Source organism: Acipenser ruthenus, chromosome 22, assembly GCF_902713425.1.
Source record: "Acipenser ruthenus chromosome 22, fAciRut3.2 maternal haplotype, whole genome shotgun sequence".
NCBI lineage: Eukaryota > Metazoa > Chordata > Actinopteri > Acipenseriformes > Acipenseridae > Acipenser > Acipenser ruthenus.
In genome coordinates this window covers 7,600,118-7,624,439 of record NC_081210.1, presented here as the reverse complement: position 1 = coordinate 7,624,439, position 24,322 = coordinate 7,600,118, and the positions used below count along the sequence as shown (strand labels likewise).

The window sequence follows — 24,322 nt, the reverse complement described above, 5'->3', positions numbered from 1 at the left end:
ATACCTTTTTTTTTTTTTTTTTTTTTTTTTTACCAAATTCCAAGATAAAAGTGCATGTCTTTTTTTTTGTGCAGAATTACAGACCTCTCATGTAAGTTTGGCATGTGGAATTAGTTGTATGACTGCAGCGCTGCAGAGCCAACAGCACAATTAAATTAATTATCTTTCTTTGCCTGTTTTTAAGTGCTCAGCCGGCAACAAAAGAAAGCGCATTTACTCAGTGATGGGAGAGCGGTTTTGGGGATAAAACAAGACCCCCTGCCTGGAGCACACACTGTAAATGTAAACATGCTGCGACCCTTGTCTTTAATTAAAATCCTCATAGTATCGTATGCATGCGTTTTTGTGCCAATAAATGAGATAACTAATTCTGCGCTCAGTCAGTCTTTGGTCTGGCTGACCTCAACACTGCTCTATATCACAAGTTATATAGTTATATTTCCATGTAGGTAATGCATGCGTAGAGTGACCACCGCTTCAAAATACTGGAAAATCGCCAAGCTGGCAGCACTGGGGGAGTAGTCTAAAAAGGTGACCAGTCCCAACATGTAAAGATCAAGTCCCAAACAGGCATACAGATTCAAAATTCATATTAAAATAGTAAAGAAATAACAATTACTGCATTCATTGATTTGACAGATTTTCAGGAAGCAAACATTTTGAAAAAAAAAAAAAAAAACCAAACAAACCCGAAGACACTTGATGAGACGCTGTTCCACTAATAAAGACCTGCATGGGCAATACCAAGTAATAAAACCATATCATCACCTGGCAGCTATTACATTTAGGAGTTTCTTTCTGAGGCACGTGTGTTTTCAACGGCATCCATCCCACTGAGAAGAGGATTTCCTCCCCTACTTCCAAAACACTCGTAAAAGAAAACTTACAGAGAGAAAGAGTGAGTCTGTCCGTTTCATAGGTTACCCCTTTAAGCGGTGCAAAACCAATTAAACTTCTTTATTAATGGCTGAAGTCTGGGTTTAATAAGGGATTACGTTTACTTCTGGTTCCACCATCACCGCAGCTGAAGGACAAAGCATCCTAAAACTTATCAAGAGAGTCAGCAAATCTTCATCTAATTCTATGGGATCTAGAAATCGTCACAATGCAACTTCGAATGGTTCTCTTTTTTGTAAACACAGGTAAGGACTTACAACGTACTGCATTCGTTACAAATATAGATACTGACACGAGATATGTTTTTCGTTACTTTTAAAATTGTTTGATATTTAGGAAAGTAATGTTTTATTAAATAAAGTACAGTACAGTACAGGAACCAGAATTTGGTAAGAGAGTTGGATGGTACGAATTTATAGGTTGTTCTTATTTATTAAAAATGTTTCTAACCACTTAGGATTTTGGTAAATCATTTTTTTTTTTATTTTATTTTTTTTACTTCCTGTGGTCCATTGTTGTAAACTATTTTTTAAATTGCATACATACACGAACATAATGTACAGTATGTTTTATAGTAGGACGTCATCAATACTTTTTTTTTTTAATTCAGAAGTTGTGTTTATCATTTAGTACTTTAAGACACATTTGAAAATAATAATGCAGGGTATTGTATTTGTTAACTGTACACATTGACCGTGTAGTGGTGTACTGTGCAATTTCAGCTTTTGTTTCCTTTGCTTGCAGGCTATCTGCATTCCTTAATACACCGTGACTGTGGTGGGATCATTGATGTCAGCAAGGAAAACACAGGAGTTTTACAACATTCAGATAATATGCACGGACTAAGCTGCACGTGGCTAATTGAGGCACTGTCTACAGAAATTGTGCACTTAGCCCTTCTCTCTATTGATAATAAAACGTGCATTAGTGTATATTTTGGGAACAGACGAAAAATATCAATTTGTGGCTCAAGGAAGGAAACGTTATTGTCTGGGAAAGGTAGAGGTGTAATAACCTGGCATGCTGCAGCTGGAAGTTCTTTAAACGACACCCAGCTGTCAATTAAGTATACAGGTAAGGTACAGCATACCAGTCAGGCATTACTCAAGTCTAGATGTGAGCTTTTTAAACCTATAGTGCTGTTTATATTTGCTTATCCCCAGGAGTGATTCAAGTTTAAATTGATGGATGTCTTCACATGAATAACTCGAGGAAAACAAGATTTTTTTTTTGATTTTTTTTTGAAAATGCATTCCTCTCTGATTAAAGAAATAATAACATTTTTTAATTCAACTTGCAGTTTCTGAATGTGAAAAGCTTGATTTGCTGCTTCAGATTTTTTTATTTTTATTTTGTGTGCCAGTGTGACGTGAAAGATGTTGCTATTTTACTGTACATGTGTCTTTTTATGAGACAAATTAGCCCTCTGGATGCCTTACATAAGAGAAAAAGAATTTAGAAAAGGCCCATTTAACTATGAAATGGCCATTTTTTAAACAATTAATGTGCACACGTTTTGTAAAGTTCACATTGACACAGCCAGCTCATTTTTACGATGTTCTAAATTTTAGTAACGTTTTAAAATCCCATTGCTACTAAAGCGGCAAGAATGCTGGTAAAGAGTACGATGATATATAAAAAATGTATCATGCATAGCTACTGTATATACAAGACTCAATGGTGATTATATGTAGTTATCCTAAAAGAAACTTATAGTACTCTGATGTCATCTAACTTAAATACTTGTTTACAACATGTTGCATATCATTTGTCTTCTGAGTTCAATATTGCACTAAAGTTTGTTCTCTAATTAGAACTATTACTATTAGAACTACTGGGATTCGAGGTAAATGTCACTTTGAATCAGCAGTTTAACACTTTAAAAGAAAATTTGAAAACCCAGTTTATTTCTCCTAATGGCATAACTTGCGACCTATATATTTAGGAATCATTATGGTTCAAAGTGAATTAAAGAAAAAAAGAAAAGTGAATTAAAGGAAGAAAAAAAGCAGATTTTGTAGACTTTTTAAAAAAAGTTTTGCTGTTAGTGACCAGGCGTCCTGGTTTAAAACGTTTCCTGTCAACTGTCCCCTTGTCCCGACATTTTTCCCGCAAAACTTAAAGCCCCATTGCAACAGTGCCAGATAGGACTCCTTAAGTAACCACTCCCCAATCATATTAAAATATGGTACCAGGATAATATTTCTATTTAGGTTAATGTGAAATTAAAAGCATACAAAATGATAGAAATGAAGGGTAAATAGCAATGGTTATAACATGTAAAACATGGCCACACATTGGAAAGGGAAGGTGCAGTGGCTGTGAGTGAAGCAGTTATATTTGCATTTATTTATTTATTTATTTATTTATTTATTATCTGAAAATAGTAATAGTGATGCAATCACTATTCAAATAAAAATAATTCCCCCCCCCCCCCCCACTGTATAATATTGTTTTAAAACTATTTGTAACATATTATATGCAGTCATTCCTAATTATTTTTGTTACATGTTTAATAAATGCAGGTTACAGTGGACTAGCTGACTCAAACGCAATATTCTCATCAGGTTTCATTTAAAACAGATGCATGCATTATTTTAAAGGGGAGTTTTTAATTAAAATAAAGTAAATCGCCTGCTGGTTCCACAGCAGGTATAAGCTGCAGTGACATTACGGGAATTATGTAATAACTACATTAAAGAAAATTGTACTATAATCCATTATCACTACATAATGGCCAGGAGAGTAATGCACTAGACCAGTGGTTCCCAACCCTGGTCCTGGGGACCCCTTGTGTCTACTTGTTTTCATTCCAACTGAGCTCTCAATTACTTAACTAGACCCTTAATTGAACTGATCATTTGCATAATTAGACCTTTATAATAGTTTTCTGCTGCAGAGTTCAAGTTGTTATAGCTAACTTGAAATATGTAACTGTTTAAAAGCTGAAAACAATTTAAAAGGTCTAATTAAGCAAGTGATCAGTTCAATTAAGGGTCTAGTTAAGTAATTGAGAGCTCAGTTAGAATGAAAACCAACAGACACTGGGGGTCCCCAGGACCAGGATTGAGAACCCCTGCGCTAGACAACAATCGTGAAAACAAATTGGAAGCACCACCTGAAATTAGAGGTGTATTTTATTTATCTTATCTTAATCCTCCCAAGGGTGAATTATTGACCCCCTTATTGACATTATTATTATTATTATTTAGTAATAATAATAATTAGTAATTTAGCAGACGCTTTTATCCAAAGCAACTTACTATGCATTAACAACAACTGCTGTTGCAGAGTCACTTACACTAGGACTTTTTACGTCTCATCCAAAGGACGGAGCACAAAGATATTAAGCGACTTGCTCAGGGTCACACACAGTGAACTCCTGGTATCAAACCCTTTTCTTTAACCACTGGACCACCAAGCCTCCAGATACAGTAAAATGTGGTGGAAAGAGGTTCAAATTTAAGGGTGATGCTGTTTACATCATTACAGTTTAGATTTCAGATATTGTTCATGCTGTTTCATTTACTGTCTCGCACAAAAATCACTAATATATATTAAAATAGCTCATTTAAATTACTTTCATTGATTGGAACCTAAAATTCAATGTCTTATTATATACAATGTTGAAGAGGAATAAGGTTTGATTGTGCTTGTTGTGTTTTTCTTAGTCTTGGTAAACTGGTGTGCTAGACTGTCTCCTTGCTTGAATGGAGGGACTTGCATACCTGGAGAATCGTCTGCAGTGTGTGTGTGTCCAAAGACCTGGCAGGGGAAGCACTGTGAAAGAGGTAAACAGCACAGACCGTGAACAATGGGGCTGAATTCATGAAGAGATGTGTAACAAGCATGGCTTTATGTGATCCTAAAAGTAACTGTATATGTGTAACGTCAAATTACCCAGTGGATACAAATTTTAAACAATATAACAATTGTTAAACAATATATCAGTTTTATTGGTTTTAGCCATAATAGTGACATTTTTTCTTTTTAAAAAAATGCTTATGCAATCTAAAATGCAAATCACAACTATCAAAGATGTCTAGATTTTATATTCAGTTATTTAATGATGTGTTCATATCTGGTTACATGTGGACTTGTATCAGGGATGGAAAAATGACTCCTATTGCACAAGTGTCATTGAATACTTAATTAAACATGTGTGCTACGGTGTGACGTTAAATAAAGATTATTAAAACATGGAAGGACTCAAACTGCTGTGCAATAGAAGTTGAATGATAGGACTTGAAAACTCACCTGTAAAAAGTTCATCTAATTTTTGCAGTGCCCCTGCTTCCTGGGGAGGGGGGTTGGGGGTAATGACCTAGTTGAATGATTTGTTTATTTGTTACATTATTAGATGATTGTTGTTTTTCTTCCTTAGAAACCCTGAATCTCCTCGAGGAAAGACTTCCCCACACTGAGTCACACTGGCGAAAAGCTCCTTTGAGTCAGGAGACAAGCTTCCATGGCATTCCAGAAATTTCAAAAATTCCAAAAACCACACTTAATCGGAGGAAACTGTGGTTCTCGAGGCCTGGTGTTCTGACAACATTCAGTGGCAAGGGAACAGCATGGTATGGCACAACCGAAGGCCAGCAGAGGGATGAGAATAACACAACGAAGGCATTCCATAGTAACAGTTCAGTCAGCAGTCATTGGCCCAGAGACAGCAAAAGCAATGCTGTCAGAGCTGATAAGGAAACACTCCCGTCCACTCAGGAAACTTCACATAATAAGAAGGACGCTGCTCTATTAACAAATCAGGCACTTTCACACATCATGAGATTTACTGCAACTGGTGATCCATCATTAGGCTTGGCTAGTCTGGCTACTGAAGAAATTCAGAAAACAAAGCCCACAGGTGTGACTGCAATTCCTGTCTCGTTGATGAAAACGGAAGAGAGGTCGCATGCTCCAGAAAATGGCTCATCATCGCTAAGAAATATTTTCCATCTATACACACTGGTGTCTGCAACATTCCCATTTTCTCCATCCCAGGAATCCGCTTCACAGACTTTCACTGTCAAACCTTTCCCACTGACCACTAGTTCCCATGACACTACAGCACCTCCAGATACCGTACACAATCCTACAGAGTCGCTGCCACCACGGCATGATCAGGAGATGGAGAGCAATGACCGAGACTATAGACGTGGAACCAAATTGGAAGTATCGCATGAAATGAAAAAAGACACCTTTTCTCTGACTTCGATTATTCCTGAAATTAACATGCCAACTAAAACAAAGTCATCACATACTTCGAAGGATCTGTTGATCAGTGGTTTATCCACTTCATTCACAGGCTCACCGGCTATGTTTGGTGGACACAAGACTAGCAGAAACATCACAGCTTTTTCTAGTACAGCTACTTTGAACTATAACCTCATGTCTATGTTAACTTCTTCAGGGACTGGCCCTACAGAGTTTAAAAAAGATACCACAGAGACAGGGTTGGTAGCCCTAAGGCATCCTAACGTCTCTCATTTACTCACAACCCCATTGGAATTCTCTAGTGAAGTCACACTTGACCCTGAAGGAGTCACAAATTCTCCATCGCATCATCAAAGGAACACTGAGCACTCATACAACAGGGATTTAACAGGGGTGACCGGAAACAACAGTTTGAGTTTACAAACTGTCAATGAACTCTCAGGGACAGCCAAATATGCTACTGAAATTGGCAAAGAGGCCAAAGACTTTTCTCGTGAGGCCAGCGAGAACAGAACACATCAAATAACCGCTGACACTCCTACTCCATTGATGGAGGATTTCAGTGTAAGCCGATTTGAGCATAAGTTAGTTCTGATGGTTACTAGAAGCCTTCCTGAAGGAGAAATGTATAATTTTATGTCTAATGGGGAAACAGCATCTGAGAGTGATGTGGGTGTGTCAATTTCAACACAAGGGTTCAGTGAAAGGGCTGTCCCATCTTCCACAAGTGAAGAGGAAGTTTCCACGTTGACTACTTTGATAGAAAGCAGCAGGACAGCTGGTCTGGAGAATAGTACTCTTGACACAGATTTGGTTACACCTCATACAGGCACGACAGAAACCTGTAGATGTCATGCTACAGGGGTTACACCATCAACCACTACTTCCAGTCCAGAAATATTTCCTCAGTCTGAAAGTACAGCATCTACATCAGAACCGCCTACACCTGCTGTGCATTCCTCGCCAAAGCTGTCGATAGTGGATCAATCAAGTACTGCTGAACCCAGTACCCTCTCCATAACAACACCTGAACAGATAACAGTGTCTCAAAATACCAGGCAATCAGCCTCACCTACGGAAACATTCGAAGAGATGTCCGTGAATAATGATGTCATCTCATCGGAAGATGACATTAAATCCACATCAACTTCAGCAACTCCAACTGAAATAGAACCTACGTCTTCAGAGAGCTTCAATTCAAGCCCTTTTTCTTTTACATTGAGTGATACAGTAACACATTACACGTCGACAACTGTTGGTTTAGATCAGTCAGTGGAGTCGCACACATTAGGCACAAGTTTGCCACAAGAGGAAACTATTGTGCCGGACAGTGCTTTGTCTTTTTCGACCCCTCTGTTGACTGGTTCTTATGCTGTTACAGTGACAAGCCTTAATACAGGTGGGGCAATGGGACCAACTCTGCAGACAACCACATCACTGAATGCAGTGCTTCCACAGACAGTATCACCTCGAGGGGAGGGCAGTTCAACTACTCCTGTTAGACAAACTGAGATGGGAACAGAGGTTTTAAGTACAGGGTATTCCAGCACCACAGTTCCAAGTGGCAAAACCCTTTCAACTGTTTCTCAAAGCACTTTACCCCCTGCCATGGATAATTCAAGTTGGAGTCCGACGAGTTCTACCACGCTTTCCCCTATTACACAGTCCACTCCTGTTTCTGCAGTAAACTGCACTGCAGGAAGTGGTAATGTTGCAGAATCGACAACAGCCCTGACAAATTTGGAATCCATTACAACCGAACAGGTTCCCACCTCGCCATGGGAGACACAAGCTAAAGGTAAGAAGAATAGCACTCCAAGCCCATCTAGGGGCTTGCCAGTGGCTCAATCAAGTACCTTAACTGCCTCCACTTATAACAGCACTTTTGCTAGGCACACAGTTTCTGCCACTATGAAAACAAGACCTACTGCTGAATCAAACAAAAGTGAAAGCACTCCAATGCCTTTCACAGGGCGTGTGAACGTGACTTTAACCACTCAGACTTTAACCACGTCTACGATTCCTACCACCACCCTGCGTGTTCCTGCTTTTGGGAACAGGGTATTGACGCCTGCATCTTTTGGACTGAAAACTGCAAGAAGTTCCCCTGCTCCTCCTGTTATGTTTACCACATCGAGATACGAGAAGACTGAGAGGATTTACATAGTGGGGGATCAGCCACCCATTATCAAAGGTCAGCTTATTTATTTAAGTATTTATAATTGTTTTACTTGTATGCATCACTAATAAACATAATGAACTGATAAATATGACCAAATTAATTTGCAGAAAAGAATGCAATATAGAATGATCCCAAACACACATAAAGGGATGTTTGACAGGTAAATATTCAAGGTTAAGACGATTTATATGGTTTAAAAACAAACAAAAAAAACCTTTAAGACAAATATATATATATATATATATATATATATATATATATATATTGTACATTGGTGTCGCAATATTCAAATACCAATTTAATAATTTAAAAACTATCAAAACTTGATAAGCATGTGTTTTTTGTTTGTTTGTTATATATAGAAAAACAGATCAAAGTTCCTTCCCTTCTTGTGCTAGAAATGGACTTCAGTAAAGACCATGCAAATCCTAAATCCAAAACCTTTGAAAATCTCGCTGCGGACTTCCTAGGAAAGGTTGGTATACCAAACCATACACTGCTGCTGAGCCTTGTTAGTGTCATCAGTCACACGTAGATAAGGGTGTACCTTTTCTGTCTGCCTTTTCAGTACAGTATTGGTGACTGAGTGTGTGGTTTTTTTTGGTCATCTTTTTCTTGGTTGAAGAATTGCACTGACGATTTCATTGTTGTGTATGGGTAAGTGCTGGGGAGGGGGTTTATAAATAGCTTGGGTGTTGTATACCTTTATGTACTAATAAATAATATCACTGTGAATACATTCCAGGTTGATCCATTTTACAAGAAGATTCCTGGGTATCAACACATACAGATTTCAGGAATCAGGTATAAACAGGCTACCGTTCTGTGTTTTTATTTTTTATACCATTCAGACTGAAACCAATAATTGATTACCCTTACTCCCTCTCGCTGTAGTGGCAGTGTGCTCATGGAGTATGACGCTGTGTTCAGTACGGAATCAGTGCTGGGGTGGCTCGGGGATCTGGAGGGGCTGCTGAACAAGACAGGTCTGCCTGAGGCCGTCTCCCAGGGATTCTACGTCAGAGGAGCCAGAGTGCTGCGTGTATCTGTCCGGAGTAAGTACATTATCTGAGCCTTGATCAGCATCAAAGAGCTAGCGTGAATAAATCAACTTCGCAACCCCCTTACAATAGCTTTCCATGGTAAATACATAGTAAAGAGTGGTGACGCATAGTAAAAGCATGATACAGGTTAGCAACAGCGTGGCAAAAACCTATTTGATGTGTTTTAACAACATGATGCAATACCAATGTAAGTGTCCATTCCTGAGCTGTTTATGTAGTGATATTTATTGAAGATAGCATAACATTAATATTTCAGTACTTTGGTGAGGAAGGGTCATAGAGAGCCACAGACTGGCAGCCAGCTTCTGCTATATGTAGTGTCAAACACAAATCCTCTTAGAAATTAAACATTTGTCTTTGGTGAATGCGAACCAAGTTTTTGCAAACACAGATCCTGAAAAGTAGAACCTTTTTGGAGTGGGGTGGGGGTAGGATTACAGGAATGGTTTTGCTGGAGGATTCTGTGCCATTGGATTATAGAACAAGCCGCCTTACTTTGTTTGCTGCTGCACAGTAGCTGATAAATATGTACCAGGTTTAATGAATGTATCGGACTGGTGTTGGTCCCATAGTGGATATTTACAGTGAATTCAGCATTGTTTTTGCCTCAACACTTGGTGCCATGCAGGCTCAATAGTACATTGCTCAATGGGCCTCAACTGTTGGCGCCACTTGGTTTCCAGTCATTCAATTTGTCTGCTTATGTGCTGCTGAAGCAGAGCACAGCGGTAAGTCACTATTTACACATTATGCTTGAGGCATTTTTCTTTCCTGCTGCAGTTTGTAAAGTGGCCGAAATAACTAGCTGTTTTCTTTGATCCTCTTCCCCTGTAATTTACATTTCCGATGGATTGTTTTTTTTCTTTTGCACAAACACACAAATTGCATCACAGAAACTTTTATTTACTGGGTTTTAAATCCCTTTTTTAAAAAATGAATCCCAAACTTTTTTGTGCTCCATATATGTGCTCTACCGCTAAGATATCCTGTCCACTTTTTCTCCAGGACATATATCCTAGCTTATACCAGCTTAATGGGGTGATCTGTATATTAACTGGCCAGCGGTACAGTGAGTACACAATGTGGAAGGAAACTATGGCAGAAGTGCTTGTTCTACACTTCAGTTTTTATTTTATTAATTTCTCTTAATACTAGCTAGTGTATGAACCTGTAGAACAGGGGCTATGTGTTTTAGTGCAAAAAGAAAAGCTCTTAACATACAAGTGTGGCAAGCTGGCTTGAGCGGTGACGTCAGACCCAGAAGATACACATATATATTTTAAATCACTTGTGATAACCCACACTCTGTGCACCAATACATATACACCAACATTAACGTGCCACTTACAACATAAAACACATAAATACGCACAGGGGCGGGGTACCCTGCCACAATAAGGTTTAAAACTGAAACCTATTTTTCCGTTTTAAGTAGCTGTACTAACACTGTTTTTAATCAGCACTAAGCCTGCCCTAACACATCCTGTGCATGACAGTTTCTCTGCTGCAATGATGACAGGTTTATATTAAAGCATGCTAGTGTTTTTCCAAGGACGCTGTTTCCTAAGAATCTGCCTCTCTGTCTCTCCCCAGAGCGGCTTGCTGACCTGTGCTCCTCAGTGTTCCGCTGCCAGCCCGGGTTCCACTGTGTCCCTGCCAGACACAGCAATGCGAGCTGCACCTCTCTGTGCCACAGGGACTACTGTGAAAACGGCGGCATCTGCACCCACCAGAGAGGACAGCAGCCTGTGTGCCAGTGAGTATCACCCTGCTGTCTGACCTTTCATTGCCCGAGTTGCCACTGCTTCCTCATAACACAGGAATGGAGATGGGACTGGGCTCCTTTTTTCTGTTGCTGCTGATAATAGACAAGTTGATTTTAGCCTTTAGTACCTTGCACATACCTATTTTCTTTAAAACCTTCCTTCACGGTGTACATAGTAAAGTATTCTTTTATTACAATAATAATCTTTATTTTTAATATAGCGCCTTTCACAATATAAATTTCTGCAAAAACATTATATAGAAAAAATATTGACAAATATTAATAAAAGAAAGCAAGAAAAACAAAAGAAAAAAACACAACAGTAAAACAAGGCAGAGAAAAAAGGAACATCATTTTAGCATAAAATCGCTTTTTTAAAATCTTGTTTTAAAAGCAGTGACACTTGGTGCTTCCCTTACAGAGCTAGGCAGATCATTCCAGAGTTTTGGGGCCCTATAACTGAATGCTCTCCCACCTGTCTGTTTTTTTTTTTTAATGTGTGGGGCAGTAAGTAACCTGACATTTTAGTAATATTCCTGATGTGTGTCTCAAAAGAAAGATTTGCGTTGATAATCACACCTAAATTTCTAATTTTGTCTCTAAGTTCATAAGAGAAGCCACCAAGGAGCAAATCATACATTACTTTGTTGCTTCTGAGGTCACAGAATCATCACTTCTGTTTTATCTGAGTTTAGCATTAAAAAGTTTTCAAACATCCATTTTTTTTTATGTCAGCAAGACAGGTACTCAATATTTACAGCTGAGGTGTCACCCTGTTTCAGGGATAAATATAGCTGTGTATCATCAGGCTAACAATGAAAATTAACCCCATAGCTACACATAATGTTGCTCAGAGGCAGCATATACAAAGAAAACAGAGTTGGGCTAAGCCTTCAATAAAAAATAGATCTCCTCCTCTATTTTAACAAATTGCAAAATGTTATCTGAAGGTGATCAATTGAAACAGAATGATCCATAGTGTCAAGCGCAGCACTTGAATCTAATACTATAAGAACCGATAACAACACATTATTAACCACTGCAGTAGGTGCTGTCTCTGTGATGTGATAAGGCCGAAACCCAGGCTGAAATTTCTCATATGTTATGAACTGCAAGAAATGTGTTAAGTTGCTCGGCAACTACTCTTTGGAAGATTTGAAATAGGCCTGTAATTATTAAGAACATTTTGCATGAATATAATTATTTGTCTATTTTTGAAGTAATGAAAACAGCACTGTTTCTTTTCTGTAGGTGTCCGGTTGGTGTTGATTACTGGTTCATGGGTCTGAGGTGCGACCACAAAATGAGCCAGCAGAAGCTGATTGGAATCGCGTTCGGAGTCCTCCTCGCGGTCGCTGTCATGATGGCAACCATAGCCTTCCTGGTCATGAGGAGGTTCAAGACTTTACTGATGCAAGCCAAGGTTGACCAGACGAGAAGCAGGTAAGAGGTCTCCTGTTTTAATGGTAACGTGTGCATCTGCAAGATGAGGTTTTTTAACTGCAGAATCCTCTTCATGTTGCCTTTGATGTGTGGAGAAGAGCACAGAAGATGAAAGGACCTTTATTCCCAGCTGGCTGTCTCTTATATTAGTGCAGAATCCGTGTTTGCAAATTGATGGTGCACCTGGTTATTTGTTGGTCTGCCATTTGGTGCAGCTTGTTATTAACACATCTTTTGTCTCGTGGGTTCCTGAGATTTCATGTTAATAAAGCGAACAGTGACTGACCTCCCAGTAGGTGTGTTTCTGCTCTTCTCATTAACCAAACAACAGCTTCAAGACCAAGAAGCAAGTTCATATGGTTTCTGCATTTACAAGGGTATACTGTGTGTGTGTGTGTGTGTGGGGGGGGGGGGTATAGATATATATAGATCTTTTTTTTCTTCAATACAGTTATTTGCGTTTTATGCATGCATGCTTTCTACAGTATAAAGTACTATATTTGATCTTGGTCTTTAACATTGCACTACAGGTAGGGCAATAAAATGCGATGTGAAGTGCTGGTGTGTAGCAGTGTGTATATACAGGAGGCAGTGTGGTCCAGTGGTTAAAGTCCAGGGCTTGTAACCAGAAAGTCACCATTTCAAATCCCACCTTTACCAATGACTGACTCGCTGTGTGACCCTGAGCAAGTCACTTAACCTCCTTGTGCTCCATCCTCCAAAGCGCTTTGTGATGGTGGTTCACTATGAAAGGCGCTATATACAAATAAAGATATTATTATTATTATTATTATTATTATTATTATTATTATTATTAAATATTTGGGCAAGAAATGAGAAAAACCACAAAGGAAGTGATTTCTATATAATTTCTAATTGTTCTATTGAAAGATATAAATTAAAGTAGAGATTCAGTTTTATAATAAAACAACAAATTATTACATAACATGCATAAAATGAAAAATAATATGCAAAAACAAATTTCATACTTTGACAAAAGTATTTGGGCATCCTTACATTAGTATTTTGAGTGCTTCCTTTACAGTTTGCAGTCTTTTTTTGTTCCTGGCATCTTTCTGGGTATATTTTTGCCCATTCTTCAACACATACAGCTTTGAGTTCTACAATCGACTTTGGTTTCCTTTTTGCAACAGCAGCCTTCAAGTCAATCCACAACATCTCAATGGGATTCAAGTCTGGGGACCGAGATGGCCAATCCATAACACTAATCTATATTTCTTTCAGAAATTCCTTTGTAGTCTTTGCAGAATGCTTAGTCATTATTCTGCAGGAATACAAACTTCTGTTCAATAAGCCTTCTAGCACTGGGTAAGAAATGAGAGTGTAAAATGTCTTGATATTTTGCAGCATTCATTGATCCTTCTACAATACAAAGGTCACCAGTGACTGAGGAAGAAACACAAGCCCATACCATCACACAACCTCCACCCACCATGTGTAACACTGGGCAGGATGAACTTTTCTTTACATTCTTCTCCTCTCTTCCTCCAAACATATTGTTGCTTTCTTGGTGAAAAAAAGTTATATTTTGAATTCGTCTGACCATAAAATTTGATTGAAGAAATCAGCAGGCTTCAAGTATTCAATGGAAAACTCCAATTGCTTTCTTTTGTGTGTTGTTTTTAACAAAGGTTTGCATCTGTTTTTAACTGCCCCAATACTTTTGTCTGCGACTGTATGTGGTGTTGCCTGTAGTTCTCTAACGTTTGAACACATTTTTCATGTCACAATGGAGATCCCCTCCGACCCCTAGCCCTAGGGAACGTTTTTAGTGTGCGTTTGGCTGGGAGTAGCCTGCCGTTCGATTTGGGAGTGGAAGGGAGATTAAGGAGAGATATCAGAGTGGGAGGTAAACAGGAGCAGGGCTGCACAGGCAGGCAGGGAGGAAGCGCTGCAGGAAACCTCCCTGGTGAAGGAAAATGGCTCTTGACATGGAAAGAGAGTAGTGCATGGTCTGCCGTGACAGCAGTCTGTGTTTCTGGATTATACATACACTTTGTGTACTGTTTTTGCCAGGATTTCCTATTCCCACTAAGTCTCAAGGCTGCTATTTGCTAAAAGCTGTCCGTCTGGCTTGCTACATGAAGTGTGAAAACACATTTGGAAATAGGTAGAAATATGTGTACGCTGCTCGCCCGTTATACCGCGCCTCGTTATAGTGCGGAATCCGTTATAACGCGGTAGGGTCGTGGCTCCCATTTGCTCCATAATGCCATTACAGTAGCCCTTTTATACTTGTTATAAGGCGGAACACAAATAGCACGGTCTTGTAACTATGGCTCCCCACTATAGCGTTATAAAGGGTGAGCACTGTATTTTTAAAACGTCTCAATCGCACGCAGAAAATATCAAAATCCTTGTTACATTTTTAATGTCGGGACAAGGTTAGAAACACTGGGCTTTCCAGTAGCCATGTTAATCAGTTACTCAAACGCCTGCCAACATAAACATTCTGGTGGGAGCTGATAGCCAGTAGCAAAATGAAAGGAGATAACTGTTTCCACAGAAGCCCTGTGAGAAGACCGATCCTGATATCGGTCACATGTCAAATAGAATGTACACAGATAGAGTTCTAGCAATCTTGGCAGTGCCTGACTACCGTGGGGATTGTGTCATTAATCAGAGAGTCAAGTAATGAAATTATACTAAAAGCTGTTTTCTTATAAAGTGGAATTTTGCTTCTATTGGTAATATTCTCAGCCTGAGGCTTTTTTTTGTAAGCGGTGAAATGAAAGCTTTTAAAGGAAAAATACCTCAACACAAGCACTGATTACCAGATTTCCTAATGTGTCAGAAAAAAATCAGACAAATGAACGCTTCTTTAATAAATACAGACAATGGCTTGTACTGGTTTTCTAGAAAGAGGTTTGAAATTAAAGTTGTGACAATGAAGGAGAAGATCAAAGCCTGGATGGCACTTGGAGACATTTTAGGGTTGGGGTAATTAGTGATGGTGATCTGGACACTTCCCCCCTCGAGCTGCAGGACTCGCACTCAGGATGTTTCCTACATCCTGCTATCCTCACTCTGCACTTCCTGCAAGTGAGACCTGACAGGTCTTCCTCATTTCCACTGTCTCATAACTCCCCTGTCACCTGGGACCCCGCCACCTTCCTTCATCTTTATCTGCTGTTTGTTCGACTGGTATCACAGAGTACAAAGCAAAATTACACACATTTGTCATGGTGGCACAACATCTGTCCCTGGAGATTGGGGGTGGTAATAATAGAATTGTACAATACATGGCTGTTTTTTTTTTCTTTTTTTCATATGAATCAAACAAATTCTTTTAAATGGAATATCGCTGGCCAGAGAGCAGTCCCTTGAGGGCATTTCCTCCTGTCAGCCTTGATCACGGATATCTGTTCAGATGTCCTTGATCCAAGGACTTCTTCAAACTGGTTGCATGTATTTTCACACACTGATAACTACTATAAACCTTGAGTGAATAGTTATTTGTCGTATTCTTTTTTTAATGACATTATTTGTAGTATTGTTTGGGTAACTTAGTTACATTTTCCTGCATGAGAGAAGATAACAGACCACTTTCCAGACTTGTAGTTCAGTATTTATGTATATTTTACACTCCCAGTGGTGTGGGGCAGGGGAACGAGGCACTCGGTACAGAGCACAGGTAGTGGATCAGGTGGCCTCCGGTTACTGCGGTTTACAGTTTCAGGTTGTTTTTTTTAATGAAGTCCCCCGCGGTGCTGCTTTCTATATATACACCAGTGCATTTTCCGCTGCTTCCACACAGTTTGTTTTGACAGACTGTGGTTTCCACGTCATTGTGTGTCCCTCCTAAAGGGTGTAGCCAGAGCCAGGCTTAAAGCAACAGGCTCGACTTTAATAAATCATATCAAATCTGGACACGTTCAAAATATTTTCCTACACACAAAATGTGACAAATATGTTGTGCTGTTTCCAGTCCAGACTGCAATCGTTATGTCAATGAAGCACACACTTATTAATTTGTTTTGAAATGTGCTTCACCTGTGAAAGTCACAAACCATTTGATCAATCATTGAAGCATCCTTGACCTAATCATGAGACCCGTGGATGTTTGTGTTTCTGTGCTGCTAAGTTTTGAGACAATACTTTTCTATGTGATATTAATGGAATCAGAAATGTAAATTTAATGTGGAATCACTCTAGTAACATGTCACAAAACTAGAATTGTATTCGGTGCTATTTATGAGTTAATATTGACAAAAGGCCCAACCTAAATCGCGGCGAGATCTTCAAAAAATGCAGCTCAGTTGCGACCAAAGCATGAGCAATCGCATATATGTAGTTGTAGTGTAAGTTTGGTACCGGGTCAGTACAGGAATGATGTTGATATTGGTTACATTTCGCACTTGAAAGGGAACTGCTGGTACCTCCTACATAAAAGTGAGCATGGTTAACTGTTTGTTTTCATCTACCTCTTCAAAAAATTTAAGACTCAAGGTACCAGTGCTTTTTATTTAGGAGTTAAGTGAGCTTTTGTGTATTTGTGTATTTAAGTTACCAAATGGTGCTAAAATGTATTGGTGAAAGTAAAAATAACTAAAGTTTTAGTAATTAAATATGACTACAGTAGACTACATGTTAGTGCTGATCGTGCTGTTTGTACAGTAGCTTGTTCACAGTGTGTTCAGAAAGTATAAGTACTCTACATGCAGTTGTTTGATTTCTACGATGTGTCATTCAAACCAGAGACTAGTTGCTATTCCTCTTGTGTTTATGTATTGCAGCTGACTTTGACAGACAACATTCAGAGGGTGTGTACAGAACAGAGATTTCCTTTCATCAAGCAGAAAAAGTCAAATATATAAAAGAATACTGTAATGTATTTTTCAGGTTAAAGGAAGTCTCCAATCCATTTTTGAATATACAGATATACCTCTTCCATGCCTCAGAGTTGGGGGAGCGAAAAAATCTTTTTGAATTAGTTTTTCTGTTCCAGTTACCGGAGATTCAGCCGCTTTGATGACATCTCGGAGCAGTGCTGGTCTCAGCCCTGGTTGGACTCCTCTGCTAACTCACTGGACAACCCTGCCTTCACTCACTCTGATGAGCTCATTCACCTCCGGAGGCTGGACAGCAGCTTCTCTAGCTGCCTGGAGGAGTCGCTCACCACCAGCAACAGCAGCAAGAGGAACATGCCCCACATTAGGAATGTCTTCAGGCACAGGTAAACTTCATGTAGGAATCATCTGTACATGCGATATGCCTCAAAAACAACTGTTCTCAGGAAAAAAAAGCTAGAAACCGACTTCGATTGATGTGGAGCTGCTTTCAGTAACTTTATATATGAGAAGTAAAACAATCATGTCATATGTAACACTAATATCATTCCCCAAGTTACAAATATATCCAGTACATACTATTGGCAGTAAATTTTATTGCATAAGAATACACCGAGCAGTGAGCTTGGAATCTTTATGTGGTTGGTCATCAAAGCCCAGCCCTGTTGTTATTGAACTCTCTTCCTGTGTTATAACAAACTTGATAAAATACACTTACTTGCTTTCTTTCTGATAACTCACAGCTCTGCTGCTTATCAGCCCCAGTGGGTGGAAATTTAAAATGCTGTATTTAACTGTAGCACAAAGGAATATCCACTAGAAACTGTCTTCAGGGCATCAGATGATTCTTATTGGTTAGGTTGTAGGGCTGGGGTTGCTTAAGGTTAGAGTTGGGTTTGGGTCAGGGTGGGTTGATGTCGGCGAGGTGCCAAGCTCAGGATGTGAAAGGTGGGAGTGCTTGGCAAATGCCCTAGAATCATCTGATGCCAAGGACAGTTTCTAGTGGAGATACCTTTCTGCTGTGCATTTAACTGTAATGAAGTTTCCACGCGTGGGAATAGGCGGCTATTGTGTATTAACATGACCACCTGCAAACCTTTGGGATGGGCTGGTTGCTTTTGGGACAAACAGTACCCTCTGGTGTTAACAGCAGGCTACTGCAATAAGAGTATAGGGTTATTTTTAAATAGAATAATCCTCTTAATGCTGCTGTGAAGGCAATATACTAATTTAATTTCTGTGAAAAAAAGGAAATTCTACCCAGCAGTGCAGTATATTATGATCTGCCTTCATGCCGATACGAGTGATTAATACCAGTACATTGTGAGCAGTGCTAGTTTATCTTGTTCAACATAAAAAGCATGTATGCCATTGCAGCCACTTTGATTGATTGTATTACAGCATTATAATTTAAATTGTAGAATGATATCTATAGTGTACACACAGTTCACATGGAAAATCATCTGAGAGGTTAAAGTACCCATTAACTTTAATAGAAGTGCTTAAAAGGGAATTAAAAGTACTGAGATTTAATAGCATAAGCTTTTTATACCACCTTAAAAATGAGATTGTTGTGATATTGTAATACAGAAAATTCTAATCAATAAGAGGTGGCTGTAGAGAATTTGCAATTGACAGGGGTCCTAATTTAACAATCACTGATTTTATGTGATGCCTGTTTAGAAGGGATTGAACAGGAAAAGGGTCTCCAAGCTCTTGACCTGAAGTAACAGCATGCCTTTGTATTTTTTTTATTATAGCTCTCAGTATAACTGGGATCTCGGTGACCGTAGCATCAACGATCACATGGCAGACTCGGGCAAGGCCAGCGATCTCTCAGTTTCCAGCTGGCCTATGGAGCCCATTCAGTGGACACCCTTCCCCATTCTGCAGCAGCTTGGGATTGAGAGCCCGGTAAGTAAATGAGCAAGACCACCAAACATTGAGTTTGGACTTGTGGGACCCTAGGCTTTGAACCAAAACCACCCTGAAAAACTTGGGACTACCCAAAGTGTATGTTTGTCATTAACTGGATCTGTGAAACAAAACCAGTTAGTAATCTAAAATATGTACTGATCTTGTATAGCTGACCAAATCTTTTTGTAAACTACTACCAGTAAGGTATGTGCTTTGTTCTTAAACAAATACTATAAGTACTATTGTATTTGGTCTACAATATTCAAGTATAGGGGGCAACTGGGTTCAGTGTTATACATTTTTATTTTACATATGTGTAAATATGCAAGTCTATAGTATTGAAACATGGGGGAGGGGGAAAAAAAAACAAAAAAAAACAGACACATTCATGGTTAGGGTTTTATTGTGGGTTGAACCCAAATTTATACAGCTTTGTATTTTGATATGGAGATCAGTGTCTTTTTACAAACAGTAATCAACATCTACAAGTACAGAGACCTAACATCTAATCTACATCATTTTACATTTTCACTTAACACAAATTTACATGCAAGCAACAGAGAAACAAAAACATGTCTTAAATTGACAGCATCAGTGGAAAACACTTATCAGACAAACAACTGACAGTTTCTACCTTGAGTTAGACTTATTCTTTAGTCTAAATTCATACCAATAAAAATAAAGATTGTCCTTCAAAAAGTGCAGTTCCCCATGATAATTCTTAAATGCTCGCCAGAAAACTAATATGCTTTCGGTTAACTCAAGAACATTGGTAAATTTCAACACTATTGTTTTCTATACATTGTTTTGTCTATCAAAGCAATGTGCATGCAGCACCTCAAACGTTTTAAAATAAGATTCGCAGTGTTTCACGTTTTTTTTATTCACAGTCACTTGTCGTGCTGTGAAGATATAGAAGATTTCACCTATAAATGCTTTACATTTGTTTTATTTATTTTTTTGCAGATATAGCTGACCAAATCTTTGATTTGAAAGTTAACCATGGCACACTTTAGTTGAAAATATGTACAAACCTAAATCGTAAAATAGCTAGGCTTGTTTACAGCAAAAACTACATTGAGGATATTAACTTCACACTGCATAGTATTTCAGATTTCAAGCTTTTTTTTTTTTTTTTTTTTTACTGCTTTCAACAAGTTAGGATTATACAATGACAAAAGTATGTGGTGATTACAGTATGAAAGTTATTTGCCTTAGCACATTGTTAAGCAATATTAAAGTCAATTGTGGATGGATACAAAAATAAGAGATGGGTAACCATAGTTATAAAAAAGTTAGCTTGCCTGGCTAGTACCAATCTATCACCTCACCAGTTATAACATCTGTACAAAAAAACTGATTGGGTTTTTACATTGCTATTTTTTTATTTATTTTGTATTTTATTTTTAATTAACAGCAGCTGGTTCATGTAAAATGTGGCAGGCCAAATATAAACAATTTCACCCACTTTTTAGCTCCCTCCCCTTGGACACTGTGCATTGTATTTCTCTTGCATCTTCCCTTTCAGAGCCAACAAATGCTTGTGTACACAATACCATTTTTTTTTCCTCCAGTGTGACTAGGGTCACAGAAGTGTCTATGATAGCACATACAAGGGAGAAGTGTGTTCAGAGAAGCTGTCAATGAGCTGTGATGCCCATCTGAAGCACAAAATTGCCCCAAAAAGGCTGACGACCCAAACAAACCACTAGAAAAACAGTTTTACAGCTCAGCCAATTAATGTTTTTTAAAATTGCTTCGCAGTGAGGAAATGAATATTTTTCATAAAGCTAAATACTTAAATAATTTTTGCGTTTCAGTTTAAGACACGAAGACCCCGCTCTTTCTGTAAAGGAATGGAGCTGGTTAACCTGGAGAGAACCTGGACTGCTTAAATATATCAAATCAACACAGTGGACTACTTAAGAAGCCTCTTGACAATTGCAGTAAATCTTCCAAAAACAAGCAACACAATATTTAAGAAGTATACATACCAAGTACAACTTCAAAATCAGTACTATATATACACACACCAAGTGCAAATCCAAGGCCTTAAAATCAACATGTATTCCATTTAAAGTTTGTTACAACAATATGAGCAACTGAGATTTTGGATTTGACGAAGCAGTTTTTTTGGTAGTTTACTTCCTTAATAATGGTACAATACTGGCACATCATTAAGTTTTGGTAATACTAAAGAAGCCGTTAGTACCAAGTATGTGTTATACTAAAATAATAAAAATATAAACAAAAAAACTTAAATAGCTGCAAGTTTTTTATATTATATGTAAAATAAAGGATAACACTAGTGCTAAAAACAAACAAGGTCCATGGCTTAGCCAATTGCAGACATCTTTGAACATTGTATTATCAGTTGTGCATTATTGTAGTAACTAAACAATCACAATCCCTGTAAATATTGTATATGTGTACATTTTATGCACGTATTTAACTACCAATAAAATATTACATTCACCACTGTTCTAGCCACCCAAAGCCTTTACATTTACAGAGGACTGGCATTTTAATGTCAACCTGTGTCTTTAAAAAACATAAACAACAAAACAATACATGCTGAGCAGCCAAAACGTCATGATTTATTAATATTTGAAGAAAACTTCAGAATTCAACACAACCAAACTGTACATATTACAATCACATTCTATTTGTAAACAGTTAAAAGCCACTTAACTTGTGTTGCATCTTAGGACATAGACAATTAGGATCAAGGCAATGAAATGATGGCGACTTTTGTACTGTTAAAATCCTTGTTTGTCTTCAAGTGACGAAACAAGCATTTATTTTAGAACACCATTTGTGGCAAGAAAATAAAGTAGTAATTTAACTCGTTGCTTTTCCAAAGAACTTATTTGCAATTACTTTTAAACATTTTACAATAAACAAATGATTCTGTAAGCCAAACACCTGGTTACAGTATGCATAGTTGCTGATTTCGGCTTTTTTTCTTTTCTTTTAAAGTACAACAAACTTCGACACAGTCACAAAGACAGCAAAAACATTAAGCCACTCTAATAGAGAATCAAGGAAAACAATAGTACAACTATAGCGACTCAGCAAACCACCTTCACTCACTAATAAAAAGACAGCATCTTGAAAGCAATATGTAGAACAACTCCAGCTTTAAGCAGTTATTTGGCAGAGAAACTTACAGAGCGATAAGTAGTTTCAGTGCGAAAAGTTGGGTTTTCCTACAAGAAACTACAAGGAGTTTCTACTGGGGGAACTGGGTTTTTTTTTTCCTGAGAACCATGCTCTTTATTTAGGAGACGAGGAATAGAAAACCAAAGAACATGGCCAAACACTGTTCAGTATTCCCAGAGATAGAACGCATCGTCTTCATCCTCAAATTTTTTTTTCTTTTTTTTTTTTTTTTAAATGATGGAAGAGTAAACATTTTCTCAAAAAAGTCTGTAAACAAGAGGGCACAACCTGGGCACCTCCAAAACAAAATTGAAAGCCTATTGAAAGTGCTGTACCCTCCTGGCTTGCAGGTTAGGTTGCAAGTCACAGCTGTGGCCACAGTTTTTTACACTGCAGAGCTAAATTCTTTAGTTTTAAAACACAAAAATTGGTGCAATACTATTTTTTTTTTTTTTTTTTTTTTTTTTTTTTTTAAATCAAATAATCCTAAAATCAGCATTTATAACTTGATCTTAAACTCCACAATACCACAATAATGTAGGCATACATCAAGGCATAGTAGAGCACACACTTAAGAACATCCTTGAGTAAACATTTACACTTGAACTGCTGCCTTCTCTGACATTGCGGATTATACAGAGAAAAACAGTATTCAGTGCAAAGTTAAAAAAGCTCATACTCCAACATTATCAGCAAACAAATGCAAAAAAAAAAAAAAAGGAATTCAAATAAAACATGATGAATATACATAAATGAGCTCATTTTAAGCAGTTTTTTCATATGAATAGCACTATCTGGAAGTGTAAATATATACTTTGTTTCACATTATAATATTGGCCTGCATGGTTCAAGTATTCAAACTGATATGTTTTGGGCTAAAACAAAGTGGAAAAATGTGCAGAAAAGTAACTTGTTTCCACAGGTGACCCTATTTTGTAGGTTAAAAGTCCAAACTAGTGCCCCCCCCCCACCCCCCAACATCTTGAGGTCACACTTCTGACAAAAGGTGAAAGGTTTTACATGGACTCTCCACCTCCAGCTAGGTGGTCAACAGGGAGGAAAGCATTGATGGGTGACGGGCTGTTGATTCCCCGGGTGTCATTGCTGCCTGGGGTCCCCCATAGGCTAGTGGAATATTTTGGGGTTCCCCAGAGCGAAGTGCCATGGAGGTCTCCACTGCCAGTTCCCGACAGCCCAGCACCATTCCAGTGATTCAGATCATTGCGGTTAGAGAATGAGTGGGAACCATCAACAGAGCCCATTCGGTTGTGACTGGATCCCAGAGCCTGCCAGCCAGGGGAGGGAGTCATAGACTGGCCTTGTGCAAAGAAACGACTGATCTCCTCTTCACTGGCAAATTCAGCAAGAATAGTAGTGTTCCCTAAAACACACCTGAGGAACAAACAATGATTAAGAATGATGAATGCATATTTACCATATGGGAGCAGCTATGAAACAAAACCTTAATGAATTTCAAAGAATTGCAGTCTTTTTTTTAAATATTCATGAACAAACAATTAAATAGGTTTCTGGAAAATGTGCTTCTTTAATACAATCAAATAAATCAGAGATGAGGTTCTACATCAACTTCACTGGTAATGTGTGTTAATTAGTTATTTGATTTCCAAATCCTCCCAGGTTTTAGATCTCTGCCAAAGGACAGTGTTGACTCAATAATCTTCATTAATCTTTCATAAACATTACCCTTCAAAGTCTATTAATTTGACACTTGGTATCTTTTGTTTCTCAAACTTGTACCCTGGTATATTAAATAATGTATTTCCCATGATAATCCAACAAACTTTTCATTGGTGGAAACAAACAAGAATTCCTCAGTTTTGGAAGGGAATCCCTGGACTCTGGGGCT

General features: G+C 38.3%; 2 protein-coding genes across 7 annotated transcripts in view; one reads left to right on the top strand and one right to left on the bottom strand.

Annotated features, from left to right (window-relative positions):
- The first annotated feature begins 815 nt into the window (after positions 1–815).
- LOC117431793 (mucin-2) lies at positions 816–21,188 on the top strand. Its single transcript, XM_034053102.3, has 12 exons — positions 816–1,142; positions 1,642–1,971; positions 4,569–4,688; positions 5,282–8,305; positions 8,656–8,768; positions 9,039–9,097; positions 9,188–9,348; positions 10,951–11,113; positions 12,374–12,565; positions 17,535–17,762; positions 19,137–19,290; positions 21,114–21,188. Exons 1-12 carry the CDS (start codon positions 1,106–1,108, stop codon positions 21,186–21,188), a joined length of 4,656 nt encoding a protein of 1,551 aa, XP_033908993.3. The 5' UTR covers positions 816–1,105.
- The window catches only part of LOC117431292 (trinucleotide repeat-containing gene 6A protein-like), a 135,076-nt gene continuing 130,432 nt past the window's right edge, over positions 19,679–24,322 (bottom strand). For all 6 annotated transcript variants that reach the window (XM_058995924.1, XM_058995925.1, XM_058995926.1 and 3 more), the window contains one exon: positions 19,679–23,847. In XM_058995924.1, the coding sequence (XP_058851907.1) occupies positions 23,472–23,847 (376 nt within the window). In that variant the 3' untranslated portion in view covers positions 19,679–23,471. The remainder of the gene's footprint in view (positions 23,848–24,322) is intronic.

What these genes read in the sequence shown, in the direction of transcription:
- LOC117431793 (XM_034053102.3), top strand. Translation starts at nt 1,106, where the DNA reads ATGCAACTTCGAATGGTTCTCTTTTTTGTAAACACAG. An exon ending in GCTGTCAATTAAGTATACAG is followed by an intron (nt 1,972 to 4,568) that starts GTAAGGTACAGC and finishes TGTTTTTCTTAG; the next exon opens with TCTTGGTAAACTGGTGTGCT. An exon ending in GCTGCGTGTATCTGTCCGGA is followed by an intron (nt 9,349 to 10,950) that starts GTAAGTACATTA and finishes GTCTCTCCCCAG; the next exon opens with AGCGGCTTGCTGACCTGTGC.